We start from the raw sequence: 22,468 nt of genomic DNA, 5'->3' as shown, positions 1-22,468 counted from the left end.
TCCAGTTGGGCTCCGGGCAGCTGAAGAGATGAATGAAGTAGCACAGGTTATGTTTCTGCTTCATTTACTCTTTTGGCCCGGTTGTCTTGGGCCGTGAACAACCTGCACAACTTGGGGAAATCACTCTTTAGTAGTTTAGTTACCAGATGTGTGACATGAACTTATATGTTTGACCTGAATGATTGAGTAGGAAAGATTGGACAACCGGGTAAAGAAGTAGTTAGTTACAGCTACCTTAGCAAGGCACTTGTTATTAATAGTTATTTGAACCCAGTATTGTCAGAGCTTACATCAGAAAAAGTTAATTTCTTCCTTGCTTATTATTTTTACTAAGAGTCAAGAAATCAGATATAAAATAACCCATAGTAGAATGAAGCATTAAAACACCATAATTAACATTGCCTTCCTCCATATACAAACATAGTTGGAAACGATTAGTCATGATGGCCTCAAAAGCCACCCCCTTTATAGCAGGGCTGTAATCCCACTAATAGCAAACATGAAGTGACTTTTCCATTTCTTCCTGGGCCCACCCCTCTAGCAAGCACGTTTGTTTTACTGGTAACTGAATCAGCATCTTGGAAAATTGTCTGACAACAGAATATGAACTCACTGCAATATTGTCAATGACCTTGCTGTTTTACTCCCCACTATCCCCTCACTCCCACACCCTTCCCACGTAAGTACCAGTGTCCAAGTATCCCAGAAGCAGTGAATGGATGCTAGGAAACTTGCAGAGTCTGTGAGAAATAAGGCAGAAATCAGGCCCCCTTGTTCATTCCAGCAACACCTCAGCGATCACCTGGCAAGGTGTAGGCCTCTGCTGATAGGATCTGACCCCTGTGGAAGGGCTGTGAGTATTAGCAAGATTCTACCCCAGCCAAGGACACAGAAGAAGAGGCACGGCAAAGAGGAACACAGGAGGAGAGCTAGGAGGAAGGCATGTCCGGGTAGGTAAGAAAGGCTGCAGAAGCCCGCTTTGGTCATCCAGCATGAGGATCTAGACCAGAATGGCGAGCCCAGCTTCACGGGAGCTTACATGTGACCCAGGCTGTAGAAAGTCACAGCAGCATCTTTTAATTTTACATGAACAAAATCCTGCCTTGAAATGACTTTAAATACCTCAAGATATCCTCTAAAAGAACTTTCTCTTCAAGGAAAAAAAATACCCCTTCTTACCTCAATAATATACAGGACCACGTTCTTATAGAAGCAGTACAAGATGCACTTGGTCACCCGGTTGTAGCTCCAGGCTCCATGAACCAACAGAAGCTTCTCTAAGTAGGAAAACTGAAAAAGGAAAATTACAAAGTTCAGAAGAGCCCATCACTGAGGAATAAAAGTCACAAACAGAATGTCCTTATGAACAGAAGTCAGATAATGTAGGTAGAGGAAACCAGATTCCGCAGGAATCTCAGAAAACCATTCTCTGAAGACAGAGCTTTCAGGCCCAGTGAGAACAAGTAAAATCCTTCTTGAAACTACATTATTATTATTTTCCCTAAACATACTGCTGGACTCCTAATTGTTATTCTTATGAAATTCTATTTAAACAAATGCTTTTTTGTAACTGAATTTTAAGTTCCAGGATACATGCGCAGGATGTGCAGGTTGATTACATAGGTAAACATTTGCCATGATGGTTTGCTGCAGTTATCAACCCGTCACCTAGGTTTCAAGGTCTGGATGCATTAGTATTTAATCTGATGCCCTCCCTCCCCCTGCCTCCCCAACAGGCCCCAGTGTGTGGTGTTCCCCTCCCTGTGTCCATGTGTTCTCATTGTTCACCTCCCACTTATAAGTGAGGACATGTGGTGTTTGGTTTTCTGTTCCTGTGTTAGTTTGCTGAGGATAATGGTTTCCAGCTCCATCCAAGTCTCTGCAAAGGACATGATCTCATTCCTTTTTATGGCTGCATAGTATTCCATGGTGTATGTGTATTGCATTTTCTTTATCCAGTCTAGCACGGATGGACATTTGGGTTGATTCCATGTCTTTGCTATTATGAATAGTGCTGCAATAGGGATTAATTATTAAACAAAGGTGAGCTACTAAACTGAAAGAAAAGTACAGTGGAAGTCAGATATCTCTAAGTAAACACAGATTTTTTCAGTGACAAAAAGAGCAAGGGACAGGGACACTCACACAATACAGTCTTGTTTAAAAGAAAGGTACACACGGGTGCACATACACTACTTCCACTAACAACTGCGTAGGTTAAAAAGTTACACACACATATAGACACACACGGATGTACACACATAGATACACAGAGACACATAACAGGCACAGATAAACAGACACATACAGGCAGACACACACACCTAGACACAGAGATAGTGGCACACAGGACAGAGATACACAGAGACACACATACACACAGACACACATACATAGATACTCATACAAATACACATGTACACATAGATATACTAAGACACACACACACTTTGCCTCCACTTCTTGACCCATTTTGTCTTCTCCTTTTTTGCCTCCAACCAGTACAGAGCCCCTCTGGCCAGAGTGCTATGCAGTCAGGGGCTGCTGGTGGGTCCCAAGCTGGGAGTGATGTGATGGCTCCTGTGGTTTGAGTTGGAGCCATAGATAATCCAGTAACATTCAGGAATCCTCACTGGGGGAGGGGGTCTCTGGACACCACTCAGATCGTATCTCCTCAGCCACCCCTTAGCCTGGCTTTGCCTTCTGTGTGCCATTTCATAAAGGTCCCAAAAAGTGTAAACCTTGCACTGGAGGGAGGGAAACGAGTTTCTCTGGTCTGGTGCGTGGTGTCCTGCTCTGGCATAAATGTGCTGTCAGCTGCAACCCTGTTTACATCACGTTTCTACACATTTGATATGCCTTACACTGGATTCGAGTTCCCTCTTGGTTCCCTTGCATGAAAACCTTAATGCCTCCTGTTCTAAGTCAGAGTGTCAGTAAGTCCACAAGCTTGAACCCTATTACACTACTAGGAGAGACAAGCAGGCTGTATTGAGAATGCCCCAGAACATTAGAAATTCTTTTGCAGTTATATACTTCTTATTAATTTCAGATGACTTTGGAAATTAAATGTAACTCTCGGCTGGGCACAGTGGCTCACACCTATAATCCCAGCACTTTGGGAGGCCAAGGCGGGCAGATCACCTGAGGCCAGGAGTTCAAGACCAGTCTGGCCAACGTGGTGAAACGCCGTCTCTGCTAAAAATCCAAAAAGTAGTCAGACGTGGTGTTGGGTGCGTGTAATCCCAGCTACTCAGGAGGCTGAGGCAGGACAATCACTTGAACCCAGGAGGCGGAGGCGGAGGCTGCAGTGAGCCGAGATCCAGCCACTGCACTCCATCCTGGGCAACAAGAGTGAAACTCTGAATAAAAAATTAATTAATTAATTAATTAATTAATTAAATGTAACTCTCAATAGAAAAGAAATGACCAGACTGAAAACACAATACTTAAACAAAAAATTTTCAGGAGGAAACTGCATAATAATCTCCATTAGCACTAAAGAAAGGACTCCATCCTAGGTGGAGTCCCAGCTCAGCGTGTTCTTCCAGGAGGTGAGGAGAAAGCGCGGGGCTCACCACGCATTTGGAATCTAAATCATCGCTTCGAAGTGGCAGAAGTAGGTGCACTGGAAAAATAAAACTCCCCATAAAGGCTCATTAAGGATTCCAAAGGGGAATGGGAAATCATAAAATAACTAGCTAAACAAATAAAAAGGAAGTTTGTATTTGACCGGGACGCCCTGATGTTAAACTTCAATGGGCAGAGAAAACATCTGCTTGAGTCATCCTGAATGCCTCAACTTGAGCACTACAGTGATTTGTTTTCAGGAAAAAAAAATGTATATTCTAAATCAAAATGCTGTCGTCATGAGGTCGTTCTGAAAACATTAGGAAGGCAGGGGGCAGGAATGATTCTCCCGCGGAGAATGGAAAGCCAAGGGCTAGGGGAGCACCATGACGCAGCGACGGCAGCAAGGTTGCTCAGGACAAGGCAGCTGAAAAAGGACGGCGCTCGGTCTTGGGCTGCCCATGTGCATAAAAGCACGAGGTAGGCAGGGAAGAAATAGAACCAGAGCTTTGCCCGCTTCGTAACTTTCCCAAGGTAAGTCTTTGAGCTAACATTTTTTTCTTTCTGAGTATAATAACCCTGAGGGTACTTCCTCCGAAGCGTAATAAAAAAAATGCATCCACATTAAAATGAACAGATAAAGCCCAAGGTGATAAACAACCAGAGATGTTTACCATTTCAAGAGAGGCAAAGAAATTCATCAAGCTGTGGCTTTTCTGGCATGGTGATTAAGGTAGAGGCAGCATGTTGGTTGGTGCAAAGGTTATGAGGTTAGCAGGAACCTGCGCTGAAGTAACAGCATCCCCACCTAATCGGCAATAGGACCATGGACAGGAGAAATGAGGGTGCACAGAAACATGTGGGCTGCATCAGTTCCTTTGGCAGAGGTGACTATGATGCTGGAGGGGCAAGAAAACCCCCAATGGCGTTTTAAAGCCTCACTCCCTGCTCCACCCTTCTTTGACACTTTTAATTTGAAGAGAGCAATTGCTCTGGATAACACATCCTATTCCTATGCAGTTCCAATAAAGCAGGTCATGGGATCTCCCTTCCCTAGACATTTTAAAGAAAAAGACAGACAAATATTTGCCTGGAACTCCTAGGAAACCTCTTAAGATCCCTTCCAGCCATATGATGTTATAACTGAAGTATTTAATAATGCTGGGGTATATAACATCTATAGTTGCTGACAGACTACAGGAAGTGCGAGTCCCACAGGCCTCAAAGCATTTGACTCAGGAAAGTAAACAGGCAGGTGTGTGTGGGGCCGGCCCCCAAGTTCACACTCAGGTCCGTTGTTTTCTGACCCCAAGATGCTTGCTTGCTTGGACCTGATGTAAGTCACCTGATACGAAGGAACCCCAGTTTTCCCACCTATAAAGTCAAGATTCCTTCTCTTACCTACTTCAGAAATTATTTTGAGGATTTATTTGAAATCAGCAAAGGAAGAAGATTGATTGCATGCACTTTTCAGAGCCAGGAGAATTTTGTAATTCCTCCCTGCATCTGCAGAACTGTGAGCTGAGAAGAAACCTGAGAGGTGATCTAACACAGAGCCCCCGCTTTGGAGAGGTGGAGCCCCAGAACTGCAAAGGACTGGCCTGAAGCCCTGGGGCTATAGGAAGCTCCTTCACATTTTATATGCAGCCCCTGATTTCAGGTTGAAGGGGTGTATAGCCATTTTTCCTTGTGTTCACGTGATTAAGGTGAACACATTCTTCAAACACCTCAACACCGTAGAAACACAAGGGAATTCCTGCTACCCAGCCGATGAGCAGGCATCTATTCATGATGTATCGCAATCTGGAGACAGAGGGACGGGCCCTGCATTCGCTGTGATGTCTAGGTTTTCTGGGTGATCCAGCAGGCCAAATCATCTAGATATGTAACCGCCCAAGGGGTTCACCTTGCCCGCTGCCTAGACAGAGCCGATTCATCAAGACAGAAGAACTGCAATAGAAAAAGAGTAATTCATGCAGAGCCGGCTGTGAGGGAGACTGGAGTTTTATTATTACTCAAATCAGTCTCCCCAAGCATTTGGGGAGCAGAGTTTTTAAGGATAACTTGGTGGGTGGGGGTAGCCAGTGAGCCAGGAATGCTGATTAGTCAGGGAAGAAATCACAGGGAGTCAAAGCTGTCTTCTTGAGCTCAGTCAGTTCCTGGGTGGTGGGGAGCCACAAGATTAGATGAGCCAGTTTGATCTGAGTGGTGCCAGCTGATCCATCAAGTGCAGGGTCTGCAAAATATCTCAAGCACTGATCTCAGGAGCAGTTTAAGAGGGTCAGAATCTTGTAGCCTCCAGCTGCATGACTCCTAAGCCATATTTCAAATCTTGTGGCTAATGTTAGTCTAGTCCCCAGGCAAGGAGGTCTGCTTTGGGAAAGGGCTGTTACCGTCTTTGTTTAAACTATAAACTATAAACTGAGTTTCTCTCAAAGTTAGTTCAGCTTACGCCCAGAAATGAACAAGGACAGCTTGGAGGTTAGAAGCAAGATGGAGTCGGTTAAGTTAGATCTCTTCCACTGTCTCAGTCATAATTTTGCAAAGGTGGTCTCAGATATGCCCCCTACGGGTTAGGAAATTGGCTCTCTTCCTTCACCTTTGGGCTGTCATTACGGAGTGGACCTTTCTTTCACCCTCAGGCCACCAGTGCAGTACAGCACATCAGGAGCCCTGGCATGCGAGGCTCAGATCAGCCTCTGCTGGACTGAACTTGGCCTAACTGCAGGAGGCTGTTTGCTACTGACCATGGGGTCATTATGGCCCAAACCCAGCTTGTGCTCTTGGCAATTCACCTCACAGGGGTGGTCCTGGACAGCACCCCTCTCATAACTACAGAGAAGGCAATGACCTTAAGCGCCTAGCCAGGGGGTGTCCCAGCACCTTTGGGAGGAGTGAGACTGGAACAGGATTATAGAGAAAGGCTGTCATGAGCACAGCTGTGCTTCAGCAGGCAATGCAGCAGAAAAAGCAACGCAGCAGATGCAGAAGCTGAGGGTGAGAGGTTATTATTAGCAAGATCAGAGACCTATCTGCCAGGAGCAGCACCTTGCCTGGATCACAGAGCAGCTTGGCCAACCCCATAGCTGGCCAGAGAAATCCAATCAGCAGGACAGGGCCTCCAAACTGCACAAGATCACAACTACAGAGAATTCCAAATATCCCCGGGGTTTCATCTAGACAGCAACCTCAAGAGGGGTGGCAGAGGTTTGGGGCTGCACTGAAGGTTAAACGCCAGGTCCTCATGCCCAGCTATCATCTCTCAACAGGACAGGGCAGCTGGACGCCCAAGCTGCTGACCTGTGCGATGGCGTAATCCGAGTTGTTGGTGGCCTGCATGCCTTCATTCCCACTGATTCCCACACCCACGTGGGCTGTCTGGATCATCCCGACATCGTTGGCGCCGTCTCCGATGGCGAGGGTGATGGCCTTCACCCGCTTCTTCACCACATCCACTATCTCAGACTTCTGCAGAGGAGACACTCTGTGAGAAAAGAGAGGGAAATCAGAACTATGCATGTCTTTCCAGAGGAAACAGCTGTAATCTACATTCCGCTGCATTAAAAGGACAGTTACTGGACGATCTCCAAATTCAATACATCCATTTTATGCTCATGTGCAAAGAAGCTTTCAGAAAACAGTAGCTTGTGGCTTTCAAGTATTTGCCAACTTCTCAGATGAAATATACAACAGAAAACTAACTTAAAACACAGCCTATTTGTAATCACTCTGCTCAGTGGGAGGCATCTGCACAAACTCCTCGGGGGTACGTGTGCCCTGCTGAATGATAAAGGAAGTCAGTCTAGTTACAGGGGTCTTCGGAAATGTCTTTCCAATACATCAGAAAACCAGCACAGACCTCCTTTTGCTTTATGGTACATCATATACAACCTAGGGCTGGCAAGGGAATTTTCTGTAAAATCTGCTTTTAAAGAAGGGAAAGGAAATCGGCAGGGCATGATAAAGTGCAGAAAGAAGGCTAGGGTAAGAGCAAAGAAAAAAGACTTCTCTACATCCGCCCCAGAAAATGAAGCTGTGTTTGAAGGGCAGCCAAGGCAGAGGATCTAGGATGGGAGTCAGGGAGTGGAAGTCTCCCCTTGTTGAGCCGTGCAGAAGCACAGCCCTAAAGGGGGCGAGAAGATCAGCCCCTGCATAGGAAGGGTTCTTTCCACAAGGAATCCAAGATGGCGGCCAAGCTTTCCTAAGTCCTCAAGTCGTCTGGGAAGAGGAGCCAGTATAAATCTGTGGGGTCTAAAGCAGAGGGGTATTCATGATAATGAAGTGCTTATTCAGAGTGTAGACCACAAAACACAGCAACACGAAGCAAAGACTAGCATCTCAGGACTGAGTGACTCTACATTCTGAATTGGTAAGCTGATGCTTGATTTGCGGAATTTACAGGTAAGCTTTTGGATCACTTAAACAGCACTTGCCCACCCCCCCCCCCACCCCCCCCCGCCCGCCACGCCGCCACACACACAGAATAAACACAAAGTAAAAGATTTTTCTGGATTTCACAGAAGTCTACTGGCCACGCCCACATATGGACTTCACGCATCAGCTAGAATGGACACTCAAAGATTTGCCCAGTAAGAACTTCAGCAGCTCCTAGATGGTCTCTACCCACAAAGATACCTGTTCCAAACAGAAAATTGAAGTGCTACCTGACATCTCATTCTACCAACTTGAGAAAGAAATGCATTTGGCGAGACAGCAAACTGAATGTAGAACCATGTAAAAAGCCTTTGCTCAGTGACAAAGATAAAAATTAGAAAGTTAGAAAAACATAATGAAAGGACTTTAGGAGCTGGGTTGCACAATCTGATATCCCTTTTAGCATTTTCACAAGGGTTTGCAATGGCAGCAATTCGATGCCTCCTGGAGTAGGTGCGACCACTGCAAATTATTATTACTTTTTTGTTGTTACTGAGCATACTTAAGAGTACTAACTCTGTCATTTGGGGCTAAATAGGAAAAGTCTAACTTCTCTTACAAATATATGGAAGGCTGAAATATAAAAACAGCTATCACATCCTTCCTCCCAAAGCTCTGTTGCTGCTTGCTAAATATTCTCAGGTTCTTCAACCATTATTTAATAGGCATGCTTCACAACTTAAAAGATAGCCTCCAAGTATAATCTTTTAGGCAACTGAGAGCAGAATAGAACAGAATCACCATCTCCCTTGTAGCAGATGCCAGATTCACTTTAATGTGGCCTAAAAGAAAGTTACTGGAGCTTTAACACTGCTTATCAATGAAGCCTCTAGTCAACTCCACATAAGCAATTTTAACATGAAGGGATATTAAGCTGTATCTATTCCCGCCTAGTTTGTGCAACTGCTACTTAAAGTCAAGGGCTGATCTTTTTGGCAGAGGCAGTCCACAACTGCAATTGGCTACACAAAAGTGACTTCCCATTTTGTTTTGAAACTCCACAGAACCACAGATCAAATATAGTTGGAGAAAACAACCTGGGAGCCACAGTTAAAGGCCTGAGTATGACATTTTCCTGTGCACCACACATTGACCATTTAAGCAGGGAAAGGAAGTCCATGAGCCCCTGCTTTTCATGAGTGGGATCAGGAAAATGAGAACCAGCCACCTCATGGGATGGTTGTGATGTATTAATGTGAAACCACTGTGTTGACTAGCAAGTACAAAACAATTGCATCTCATACTCCACCTAGCATAGGATTATGTGAAACATCTTAACTGTTGGAAAAACAAAACAAGACTGGACACCTCTGAGAAATGCATGCCATCAGACTTGTGGTTCCCATCTGGGTGTGCAGGTGCCCTGGGGCTGCTGCAGCAGAAATTTTTTTAATTTTTGAGGGAAATATAGCAATGTCTCTCAGGTAACAGTGCAAAATACTCGCTGGAAGTAGCTCACAGTTTCAACAATAAATCACACTGCATCCCTTTTCATGATATGTCTTTGTGAAGCTGAGCTCTCGTGGCGGTGATGATAAAAAGCAAATGCCTTGTGAAAATCAATGTGGAATAGGAAATGAGCAAGGCAGCAGCTATGCTTACCCTAAAGTTCGAGAAGTCGTGCAGCGCTCAACAGGCAAACAGGCACATCACCACATGCCATTGTCAACAGTAATGATTATTTAACGATGGAGGAAATAAGGACTATTTCTTTCAATGTATGTCTTTCAATGACATTATTGTTTCAAATGTCTGCTAAGTTGTTGGGTCATAAATACTTCTTAAATTATTTGACTTTACCTACTTAATAATTAGAAACTTAAGTTTTCCTTTTGGTCTAAGGGCTGTGCAAAGGAATTGCTGAGACACTGAGGACATAGTGGATCTAGAGTCTGGATTCTTATGATTATATTAATCACTCTTTAATTAAAGTCATTCATTCACTGAGGTGGAACCTCACTAAGGAGGCCATCACTTAATCTGCAACTCCTCTTATGCATCCATGAAAGTATCACAAGACAGCGTAAAACAGGAACTGAAACAGGACTCAGCAGGCCTGAGGCTGCGACTCCTCCTTAAGTCCATATGTCACCCAACTGATCAAGAAAGCTGGCCTCTTCATCAGCAAATTCAAGGTGGTCTGGAGAGAAAGGAAGCCCACAGGCAAAGGCTTGGCCACTTCACACTGCAGGGGTCGGAAAATCTCAGGAGTGGAACAGGAAAGGACCTAAACAGACCCGGGTTTTCTTTGAGGTTAAAGTTGTTGGTTTTTTGTTAGGGAGGTTAGCGATAGGCCAACCAATGGGAAATGAGGAGCAAGTCAAATAGACTCACTGGGCTTGCCACTCTGGGATTTGATCTCAAGTAAGTCAAGTGAGGATTCCAATGGCTTAAAGTACAATCTATGAACATCCAACAGCTGCCTTTCCCAAAAAGCAAAAATAAGGAGAAAACCTGACCAGGGTATATAAAGCAAGTCATACGGTAGTATTTTAGGAGCATGAAATTCTCATCAAGGATGTATTATGCCCTCAGCTGTAATGCCTTGAGAAAACATAATTCTAGCACACACTAGGGGTTCAAAACAGATGTCCAACAGCTAATTTCTACAGAAATGAAGAGGCACCACTCCACTTTAGCCATATGCAGTATTTTAGTATACCAAGTTGCCAGGAAGCACAAGCTGGCTGTTTCTTAATCTTAACTTGTGACCTGGAATCACATGCCACACTTAATAAGTATTCCCAACATATAATAATTCAACCTATAAAATAAAAACTCCAGACCACAGCTGAGCCAAGCTAGGTGCTTGGGGGCACTTCTTTAATCCTATTTTGGTGTATTATGAATAGAAATATAAACCAAAAGCATTCAGTTGACTGGAGAAGTATTCTATCTGCTTTTTTGGATAACATAATAGATTCTAAAATGAAAAATAAGTTTTTCTTTTGAGACTTACAAAAATCAGTTCCTGGAGTATCTCATTTTATGGGACACATGTCCCTGAAATTTAAAAACTAGCTCTCTAACGTTATTTCAAATATAACACTTTAGTGAAACCTTGGCTAACTGCTTTTATAGAACTAGTGATCATACACTAATTTATCTGATATACATAAACCCTGCTCTCAGAGTTTCTGATTCTGATCTTGCAATATCATCTGAACAAACCTAAGCAGATTCTTTACCTCCTCTGACCTTACCTGCCTGGTTGTCAAAGAGGGGCTGGATCTCGATTGTAGATTTGTACACTGAGCTTACTTGAGCCAGAGGGGTTACGAGGAACTCCACCCAGGAACCCCCTAGAGACCCAAAACACTTATTAATTAACCAGACTCACAAAATTCTTTCACTATCTGGATTTGAAAACATCTTTATTACATGTAGCAGTCCTTATGACTAAAAGGAAGTTCGAAAACTACTGTCCTAGATCAATGAGTTTCCAACTTTAAGTGAGCATCAGAATCACCCAGAGGGATTGCCAAGGTACAGCCTCTGATCAGAAAGCCTGGGCTGGGCCTGTGAATGTGCATTTCTAACAAGCTCCCGGCTGCTGCTGCTGCTGCTTGTCTCTGGACCATACTCAAGTCACCAGCACTGGCCTAGACAATACCACAAGTTCTTTCTAGTAAAAATGTTTTCTAGCTAAGCTTGAATTTCCATAGCATAAGATATATACAAAATTTCCGTAGTGACAGTTAACAATTACAAGAAACACTGAATCTTATCCCCTTTCTTAAAGTTTTGCATATGTAGGTTTTTCTTCTTTGCTTTTAAACAGAAACCCAGAAAGTATACATTTTATTGGTATTTCATTAAAAATATTCTTTTAATCTGAGTGTCTCAAATAAGAAGGTGGTAGGGGCAAAAACTAACTGAAATACAGCATACAAGACTTCATAAGTTGTTTTTTGTAATGACACAGAAACCAACTTATCAATACCAAGCCTAAAATACATAATATTTAACTATAAAATAAAGCGCTCCAATATATCAGAAGATTTCATTTGGAAAAGTGTTCATTTTCCTGTTGAAAATACTATCCTATGAAAAGGATTTTCTTATTGAAATAGTTATTTAAATAAAATATAACATCTTCTTTTTCATGGCAGTCAGTCAAAAACTTCAGTACCTTTAAAAATCTCATAGCTTAATTAGATAGATATACAAACATGTGATATTTGAGTCTAAAACCTAAAATTAATTAACCAATCCTATCTATTAAATGCCTCCATGGCTGACCACATCCCTTCTGTCTACTGTGTTCTTTCTTCAGATGCATTTAGTACATTTGTGCTGGACACAACCCAGGTGTCCAGGCCTTCTGGACAGTCGTTCCCTTCTGGAACATCTGTGCTCGGACCCAAACTGTGCAGCTCCCTCAAAACTTAATCTCATGGCCCCAGATTTTGGTGTATTTCATTGTAGCCCCAAATTCTAAAAGTAGATAATTTGGGCAGCTTGGAATGGCCCCTGGAGCACAGTGGCAGATATAGAATTTGGGGTTGGGAGGGCAGTAGTGGGAAAGGATAGTGGCAGGAATGGCGGTGCATTCAGGCGAGCCCAATAGGTACCTGTGGGTTAGCTTATCTAGAGGCACAAAGAAAGAAAATTTCAACTCAATCACTCAATAGTTCTAAGGTAGATGTAAGTGCTCCCTCACTATAAAAGCTCCCTCACTATAAAAACTTACACATGGTGAGGAGCTGTAACTGAGGAAGCTGCAAGAGAGTGTGCCTTAGAGAGATGCAACAACGAAAGAAAGGTGAGAGCAGTTCAGTTTTTATTTCAAAGAATGCAGTGTTTGACCAAGAGGCAGCCTCACAAGGGTTGGGTCTAAGGTGGGACGTATTTTGAAAAGCAAGGTGAGTGCTGACAGAGAAAAGAACAATCCATGAGCGAATGGGTTTCAGAGTGACTACGTGCACCCCATTGTTAAATGAGCCACAGGCACAGACTTTCAGGGATGAGCGTTTCTAGCTTTGGTTGCTTTTGCAGCAAAAAATTCTGGAAATCCTATGCCAGTATTTCCTCTAGAGATGAAGGTGTTATGGAGCCCCTCCCATGGAAGCATTTCTCGGAATCCTTAAACATTTCAAAACCACATCTGAATATAAAAGAGGGGATTTCCTACAAAATGTCATGTGACTTGAGTTAACATTCTTTCCCTAACGCCATCAGCTGCATCATGAAAGAGCAGACAGGTGACATAAAAGTTTTAAGAATTGACTTTTTAAAAAATTATTTAATCAGTACATTTCTTTCCATAAACTATTCAACATAATTCGTTATATCCATCCTGGGGGAATATGTTTTTCTCTCTAACCTTCACAAGGACAGAGATGACATCTTTCATTTCTTTTCTATCCCTCCCTTTCCTCACCCTTCTCCAAATGTCTAATTTAAGATTTGTACAGCAGACATTCAATAAATGGTGACTAACTACCAAAATCATGATTCCAAGACTAGTTACATCTCCACCCATAATTAAGTGTAATAGAAAAAAAATACAGTTCTATTTAAACAAAACTATCTTAACTTTCATATAAACAACAGACCTAGGAGCAGGCTATTAGTGTGCAGTTCTGAAAGCCTACTCACAGATGGAGAGGATGAAAGGAATACATAAATGACTGGCCACCTCTGTGAGATCTAAATGCATCACTCATGGAAAGCAGATAAAAACAGCCCACTTGTCCTGTGATTCAAGAGACAGATATCGTTTGCAAACTTCCTGACCAACATGCTAGTGGTCTTGATTCTATTTTCTACAAATATCCTTAAGAACATTCCAGGCCTTCTGGGACAGCTTTTTTTTTTTTTTTTTTTTTTTTTTTTTTTTGAGACAGAGTCTCACTCCATCACCCAGGCTGGAGTGCAATGGAACGATCTTGGCTCACTGCAACCTCCGCCTCCCAGGTTCAAGCAATTCTCTTGCCTCAGCCTCCCAAGTAGCTGGGATTACATGCATGCACCTCCACACCCAGCTAATTTTTTTCTTTTGTATTTTTCATAGAGACAGAGTTTTGCCATGTTGGCCAGTCTGGTCTTGAACTTCTGACCTCAGGTGATCCGCCTGCCTCGACCTCCCAAAGTGCTGAGATTACAGGCATGAGCCACCACACCCAGCCTTGTGACAGCTTTTAATGACACATGGCTGAGAACAATCTTTGTCCTTACAAAGGGCTCTCCTGGGAAAAGCTAACACCTAAGCTTAGTTTTTTTTCCTGGCCTCTTTAGATCATAATGCTTCAACTATTAAAAGCTCACCCCCAGCCCCTGCATAACACCTCACAAAAGCACTTTGAGGGCCTAATAAATACCAGCTTACCAGACGTTTACAAGTAGTCTTGGTGCTGCATGATACAAATCATCCAAATAAATTATTTATATTTAATAAATAATATGTAAGGTATATATACCTTATCATATGTGTGTGTATATATATATACTGTGCTAATATATATTATATTTTATATATATATACTTTTTTTGAGACAGGATCTCCTTATGTTGCCCATGCTGGTCTTGAACTCCTGGTCTCAAGCGATCCTCCTGCCTCAGCCTCCCAAGCAGCTGAGGCCACAGGTGTGCATCACTTTGTCCAGCTTAGCTCAACCACCTATTTGCTCTTTGTGCAATGATTTAAGCCTAGAATCAGATTCCACCACAATAGATTGCCTCTGTAATATCTTTGCACTACAAATGACTATTTAACACAGTGCCCAGTAGAATAAGGATTTAACTCGCTGACTGACTAATATGACAAACGTATATCTCATTATTGGTGATAAAACATGCATGACATAATGACGAACCCTGATGCTATCCAGCCACTCTTGAGAAATACAGGTCAACACGCTCCAGGATTTGTTGAACAAGTAATGTAAGAGCCCAGATGTACTGACGGTATTATTTTGGTATGGCTGAAACATGCATGTTTTGATAACATCCACCATATTTTGGCAATACCAGGCATAGGTCCTTTCCTTTCAGTGACACTGCAATTGAACAGGTGCTAAGGTCACAACACCAGGAGTCTCTGCAAAGGCGAGGGGAGAGGCAGGCAGCTGTGCAAGCATCTTGCTTTTTATCTTAGTGCTGCAATTCCATGGTAATTTTAGGAATTTAACACATATATTTGAGCATATATTAAATTGTGGAAAGCTTGAAATTTCCACAGCATTGTATAAGTACAAAAATTATTTAACAGGGTATAAGTATCATTTTTCAAAAATACTAAGGTTAAATGTTTCCATATTCCAAAAGAGATTCTTTATAACTCAACTTTCAAAAACAGAATTTGAGCTCTTCTTCACACTCCACAAATAAAGAGAGAGCTTTTAGAAAATATTATGTATGTTAATATGCTACTGCAAAAATACATTAACGTTTACTAATAATTTCCTTGTTGTGTAAAGGGTTCATTTAACTCATTTTCAATATTTAATAATGATAGGAAGTTTAATTTTAATTATTTCAGTGTTATATGCACCTCCCAACATATACACACAAAATATAGTCCTGGTTCTTCTACAAGTCCTTTTAAAAGACCTTGAAAAAAATCTTGCTAGTGTCTTAAAGTGTACTGCACCTCTTACGTTGGATGTTAAGTCCTGAAATATAAAGAATTTTAAGACTAGCTATTCTGTTTACCTGAAGATACCTTTATATGGCATCTAAATTCTGATTTCAGGCTCTAATAATGTCCTTGAAAACCAAAAATTTTTAAAGGGAAGAAGCCGTAACAATTGATTTAGACATGAGGCATATATATGGCCATCTCTCTCTACATATATTTTACTGATCTTAATTACTACATGATGACTTGTGACTGCTTCAACGTCCTATGAGCATCGTCTTCTTTGAAACAGGAGTTACAGATCAGCTATCCTACAGTTGTTAGTGGTGAGGGCAACTTGATATTCTTTATTAACTGAACAAAACCCTTAAAACTCGATCCTGTACTCGAGCCATAAATGCTGCCTCTGCAGCTGAGAATTGCAGAGGGGCTCTCAGAAAAACAGGAGGACACCCTGTCTGCTCAAGATCGGTTTACTCCACAACTGAGAAAGGGCTCACTTTGAAATAAGGATACTTTGCTTGGGGGTTCAGAATTTATGCATCGGTACTTGCGTCTGTGACAATTTTATCACATGTCCACAAAAACAGAACAATTAAAGTGGCATTCTGACAGGAGTCTAGCTTCTGAAAACCTGACATCTCTACTAAATGATGTGGAATGTATTAAGATCTGGGCAAGCGCATTTCATGTAAAAGTTGAATGGGTTGTATGTTGTGAATTATATACAGTTTTATAGTCACTGAAATCAACCGGTTATAGTCTGTCTCTTCCTGTACTAGACTGAAAAGAATGGAGCAGTCTAGGAAGGCTGGGATTTAAATAAAAGATATTAGATCCTTCTGTTCCCATGCTGAAACAGGGATTAGAATAACACATCTAAATACCTTAATGTTTTTAGCACAAAAAGCATTAATTTGATACTCTGCTTCCTTGAAATGCTTTATTAAGGCCCCCAAGACCCTCTCAGGAGCGTCTGGCTTCCTCAAAGTTAACATACATGTATTGTTCCCCACTGCACATTTTACTAGTATTTCAAAATAGTGTGCCTGACCTCTGCTGTGGGGAAGGTGGGAATAGGAATCAGAACTGAGAGGAAAGCTGAGAAGTGTTTGAGTTTTGACATTTCAGAGGAAACTTGTAACTCCTGCAGGACGAGGCATCGCGAGCTCATGCACAGCTGAAAATTAATGACAACGGAGATGCTTAATATATTGGATGGTTTTAATTAGGTCTGCCCTTCACCCATCACCTGTGCACAGAACAAAAGGTGATCTGATTACCAATCCCATATCTACACCAAACTGTAACTTCCTGCACTCTGGAAATAGTGGGTAGGCTATCCAGTTCTGACCTTCACCTCAGTCCTAATCCAAGCAATTAAGAGACCCCAGAGCCACAGGGACAGCAATGGCCAACACCATGTGTGCTTCACACTCAGGCAGGTAGTTTGCAGATTAATACCTCTCTCTTCCTCTTTCTCTTTCTCTCCCCCCTTCCTTCTTTCCTTTCTCTCTCTCTTTCTCTCTCTTTCTTAATTTGGAAGTGGAATTTCTTGGGTGGGAAAGGAGGTAATTTACACAAAGCTCTTTCTTCCAAGTAGCATACACACCTTCTAAAACCCAAAGACTGTTTAACAAGCCACTTATTCTAGATCTCAATAGCGGGAAATAATAATGCTTTACTTTTTCATGGTTATATGTGTAAAACTGTTTTAAAAAAACAGGAGTGGCATTCTACCATTCCAAAAATGGAACATGAAAACAACTTCCAGTGATTCTATATGTCTGCTAATGTCCTGGTGAATGGCAGAGAAAAGATGGACAAACGGATTTCAGATAGATGTGGTGGTGGTGGCAGGTGGATGAATATAGGTACATGGGGGCCTGCCTATAGAGAGGACATGAGCCCCAAGACATTGTGTATCCATAGAAGAAACACATTTTTGTAACTAATTATAATAGTAGTTGACATAATCTAATGTAAAGGTTATTTTGCAACTTGCTTTTCTAATTGATTAATACCATCATAATAGCACTTCCTTGGACAAAGTCTGATCTGAAATGTGGTTGGCTATGTGCTTCTGTCTCCATAATTAGGCTACAAGCTACTTGGTGTTAGGGACTTGTTTTACTCCTCTTTAGACCTTTAGCATCACACACAATAGGTAACAAACAAATATTTGTTTAATTGCCCATGTTTCTGCAATGGTTTTTTGGCCTTAAAACACAGCTCTTTTTTCTTTCTCCTCCTCAATTGTTTCCATTTCATGTTCAAGGACACACTTATCATATGAAATGTAATGATCATCTTGCAGTTTTTGATCAAAAGGGGTGAAAGATTAAGGCTATGAGTTTATTACATCCCCTGTTCAGAGAAGCCAAATCCCAACTTTTGACTCCACCTGGTAAGCTATTCAGTAAAGAGTAAATTAACATGAGGACAGCCATGTTTATCAGGTTACCTCATTTTGGAGGTTAACAGTGGCAACCTAAACATCAAGTATGGCATTGTGGTGGCTTCATGGGTGGGGTCAATACCTCCAACACCTGCCTCACTCACCTGGGCTGGAAGCTGCAGCATGGAGCCAGCAGGACCCTGTGCCTTCAGAACAGAGCTAGTCACTGAGCTCAGAAAGGAGATAAAGGCCAGAGTGAGCCAGACACACAACCGCCTGGATTGGGAGGGTACCAAAGGGAGAGTTGAGAATGAAGAAAGTTCCAGCCATGAAACTTGAGAAATGAGGGGTTTGGGGGTCAGGAACACATATAACAGGGGCTCTCAGCTAACTGAGAAAAGGATTTGGCTTCTCATGCTGTAAAAGTCTTGAAATATCATGCCTGTGCCTTACAATTACACTCACTTCTCAGCCGAATATGGGAGTCATCAACCCAACTGCGACTGAGTGTGACAGAGAGAGAGGTTAAGGCAGTGGAGTAGCAAGCAGCCTGGTGGAGAACACCCTCTCTTCTAAGTGCGTGTGCACACACACACACACACACACAGTATATTGTTACACTGAACTGGCACATGGATAGAATTTAAAGTAGTGACAACTTTGGTGTTGTAATCTTTTCCCCAAACCATGTAACAAAACGACCTGCCATCCACTTAGATGAGAGTGACTCAGCTTCCAGGGCACAGTGGCAAGTGCATGCTAGGTCTTGGGGCTCTGGTGATAGAAAGGTGAGGAAAGCACGCGTGTGTCCACTGGAGCCACAGGGAGCGATGCTTTTTCCTTTTCTCCTATGGCCATCCTCCCACGGTGGCACAAGGTCCAGACCAGATTCTGTGACCAATGGTCCGAGGTGATAAAAACCAACATGTGAGGAAAAGCCTTTATGATCCTGTGGGCTATTTGGAAAATTCCTCCCTCCTCCCACCACTCCATCTCCTGGAGAGTAGGTGTATTGTCTCCCTAGAGGTTTAGTGTATGCTGTGGGGAAGGAGAAAAGAACTCAGGCGTTGGCAATGTGTGAACAAATTAATGAGGGGGAAGGGTGGGGAACGAATGCACTGAGTGAGCAGGATTCAAGGGATGGGCTGTACAGGGGCTCCCTGCCTCTTCTTAACCAGACAGACCCCCTCCCTGGTCCTCTTTTTCCTCCTCTGTGAAGAGACCAATGAGGAGGATTTCTAATGTTCCTTAAGCCAAAGCCTATGCTTTTAAGTTGAAAATAAAAATATGGGATTCAGTAACAATAATGATAGGGCAGCAGCAAGTGCTGATTTGGCACATACCATTTGATCATCAGTAACTGGGCTAAGTGCTTTCCACGCACTGGCTGCTTTAATCCTAAGCACAACTCTGCAAAATTGGTGCTGTTATTCTCTCCATTTTACAGGTGAGAAAACCCAGCTCAGAAAGATTGACACAGTATACCCGAGGTCACAACCTAACAAGTGGCCAAGACAAGACTAAACACAAGCAAGTGTCTTCTTGCTCCAGGCTCCACACCCTCACCCACTCTGTTACATTCTTTGATTTCTTCAAAAGACACATTTGGAAGCTTTCACATAATTCTGCTGAGCAACTGGGCCGTGGGTGGGAGACAGAACACAGGTACCACAGCTTCCACTCCCAACACTGTAAGAATCCAGCAGAGGAGCTACAACCACACCACTTCACTCCAGCCTGGACGAAAGAGCAAGAACCTGTCTCAAAAAAAAAAAAAAAAAAAAAAGAATCCAACAGTTACCTAATCCTCCAATTCACAGTTTTCTGCTTATAATATGGGGACACCGCCATTGCCATCTGCTTCACAAGATAACCATGAAAACCGAATAAATGATAAAGATGGATGAAAGGTGAAAAAACCTATCCTGGCTGCTACACCTGGAGTAGGTGCTGCTGCTGCATGCTATCCTGGAGCACCATCCCCTGCCTCTGTGAGGACACCATCCAGGCTGAGAGCTAGTCCTGGCTGGGAGTGCCCTTCCCCTCTCAGCTCCTGGCTTTAAGGCCTCTCAAGGTCTTCAGGACAGAGGTGGGAAGAGAAACAAGAAGAGAAGAAAGTCTTGGCTGACGTGTCCCTGTTTGAATTTATCTCGCTTCCCTTCAAGTCCACTGTCTATGTGTCAAATTCTATATGGGTATTTTTTTGAGACAGGGTCTTGCACTGTCATCTGGGGTTGGAGTGCAGTGGCGTGATCTCAGCTGCCTGCAACCTCCACCTCCCAGGTTCAATCGATTCTCCTACCTCAGCCTCCCAAGTAGCTGGGATTATATGCGCCCGCCACCACGCCCAGCTAATTTTTTTGTATTTTTAGTAGAGAGGGGGTTTCACCATGTTGGCCAGGCTGGTCTCAAACTCCTGACCTCATGATTTGCCCACCTCAGCCTCTCAAAGTGCTGGGATTACAGGCATGAGCCACCGTGCTCGGCCTGGGGTTTCTTTATATATCAACCTATTATATTATATTACATATTCACACTAAAATTATTACTCACTGAATATGAATAACACAAATAAGATTGTAAGTTCCTACAGGGAAAAGATTATGTCTTCATTTTTAAATTGCCCCTACATTCAACAGAATGCTTTGCACACAATGGCTACTGCCAATTTTGCCTATGTGAATCAGATTGCAGCAATAATGGGAAGAGTTTTGATAAGCAGTAGGAGGGCCACAGGACACAGGTGGGTTTGGAGATGGAATGAATCAGGAATGAAGAAGGAACTTTGGCAGGGTCAGTATGCCTCCCTTTCTGTAGCTTTGTCCCTGGGTGAAGCTGAGAGCTACAGTGGAGAGGGCCTGCCTCCGGAGATGGAATTGTGATAGTACCATCATTTGTCTTGACTGATTAGAACTGTACATTTAGCTCAACCTGACCTGATGCCCTAAAACAGTATCAGCTGTTCAGAAGAATAAATTACAAACATACGAATACGTGCAACTGTCACAAACATTGTCTCCTCAAGCAACGTCAAACACAGCAAAGTGATTCTTTTCCATTCACGTGCTGGAAGTACTTTTTCCTCTTACTCTTATCTCCAACAACAACAAAAAGCCCAAAAACCAAATCAGCAAATAATCCAATCAAGGTGCAATTAGTATAAGTGGAAGTCTAGAAACAGTGTTTCACTAAGAAAATTGACAGAAATTGACATAAAACAAATTTTGAAAAAGCCTATGTAAAATAACACCAGACAACTAACAAGTGAAAACCACAACCATCCACTCCAACAGAAGACCATTTTTCTTAGCCTAAAATCCTAATTTATATAATTATTCTCTATCACAATAATCTGTCTTTTGCTATATTAAAAAACAGAAGTACTTTATCTCTGAAATGATTCTTAAATATTATAAAAATTAAATTAAAAATGGGATTTTTTGCTTTATATTTGACTAGAACAATTTTTTAAAATGAGCTAACACCGCTCTGTTTTTTGACATCAGAAAATTCTCCAAGATTCCCTTAGTTACATGGGGCTATATTTGTGCTATAAACTTCTAACTAGAGTTCTTCTAAGTTGAAGGTATTAATTTCCAGTCAAAGGAAAATGTTTCAACATTATTGAAAAGAGAGTTCTGACTGGCTTCCAAGAAGCTATTTGTAGCTCATATCAGTAAAACCTCAAAAAAAAAAAAAAATCACATACTTTTTTTTCCATTTAAAATGTTTAAAAGGTGAAGTTTTCCTAAAATGCAAACAGAAAGCCATTCCTTCCTGTAACGACAACTGCTGAGTCTGGGCAGCCGGCATAGTGGCATGCCTGTTCTGTTCAGGGCCAGGGCCAGTTCATTCTTTGTCAGTTTTCTATGTACATTTTAGGATTCTTTATCAGCATGTAATGAAGCTCAGGTCATTAGCAGAACAAAGAAAAATATATTAAACAACCCAGCTATGCAGATGGCAACAAACTAGTCAACCCACATAAATACACCAGGCAATTAAGGGAGATGTGCAGAGATAGCCTATGGCCTCCAAGGCGTTACGCAGTGATAAGGCAGGGCTATCCATCTTGACTGAACAAACGGTATCTGCAGTGCCTAACGGCTCATTGACTAAGTCACACAGACACCATGCTAAGTGCAAGGGGTGCAATTTCTTTGAAAGTCCTTCAGTGAATGAAGGAGAAGAAAAGCATACATGGATGTTGGCTTAATACACTTTAACAGTAATTAGGAAATAGCCATTTTCTATTTCTTCCAGATGCTATGTTAGTGATAGAAACAGACTTTTCCTTAACTCTGGGGGCTGCGTTTTGACATAAGTGGTGTTTGTCTTTTTGGTGCACCCCAAGCACTCAGGATACTGAGACTCTTCCACAGTCAGGGAGTAACACATGGCTGTCATGTGGCTGCCAGTTCCAAAGACAAAATATCTCCAAGAGAGAAGCTGGGAAAGGACATCATTGAGCTAAGAAGCCATCC

General features: G+C 42.3%; 1 protein-coding gene across 5 annotated transcripts in view; it reads right to left on the bottom strand.

The window, feature by feature from the left end:
* ATP8A2 (ATPase phospholipid transporting 8A2) overlaps positions 1–22,468 on the bottom strand; it is a 652,717-nt gene that overhangs the window by 253,769 nt on the left and 376,480 nt on the right. For all 5 annotated transcript variants that reach the window (XM_031001328.3, XM_055359710.2, XM_055359711.2 and 2 more), the window contains 2 exons: positions 6,871–7,054; positions 1,180–1,290 (listed from right to left, as the gene is read on the bottom strand). In XM_031001328.3, coding sequence (XP_030857188.2) covers positions 1,180–1,290; positions 6,871–7,054 — 295 coding nt within the window. The remainder of the gene's footprint in view (positions 1–1,179; positions 1,291–6,870; positions 7,055–22,468) is intronic.

This window comes from Gorilla gorilla, chromosome 14 (genome assembly GCF_029281585.2).
Source record: "Gorilla gorilla gorilla isolate KB3781 chromosome 14, NHGRI_mGorGor1-v2.1_pri, whole genome shotgun sequence".
In the NCBI taxonomy this organism is placed as follows: Eukaryota; Metazoa; Chordata; class Mammalia; order Primates; family Hominidae; genus Gorilla; species Gorilla gorilla.
Note: the sequence above shows the minus strand (reverse complement) of the source record. Positions and strands in the feature narration are given on the sequence as shown.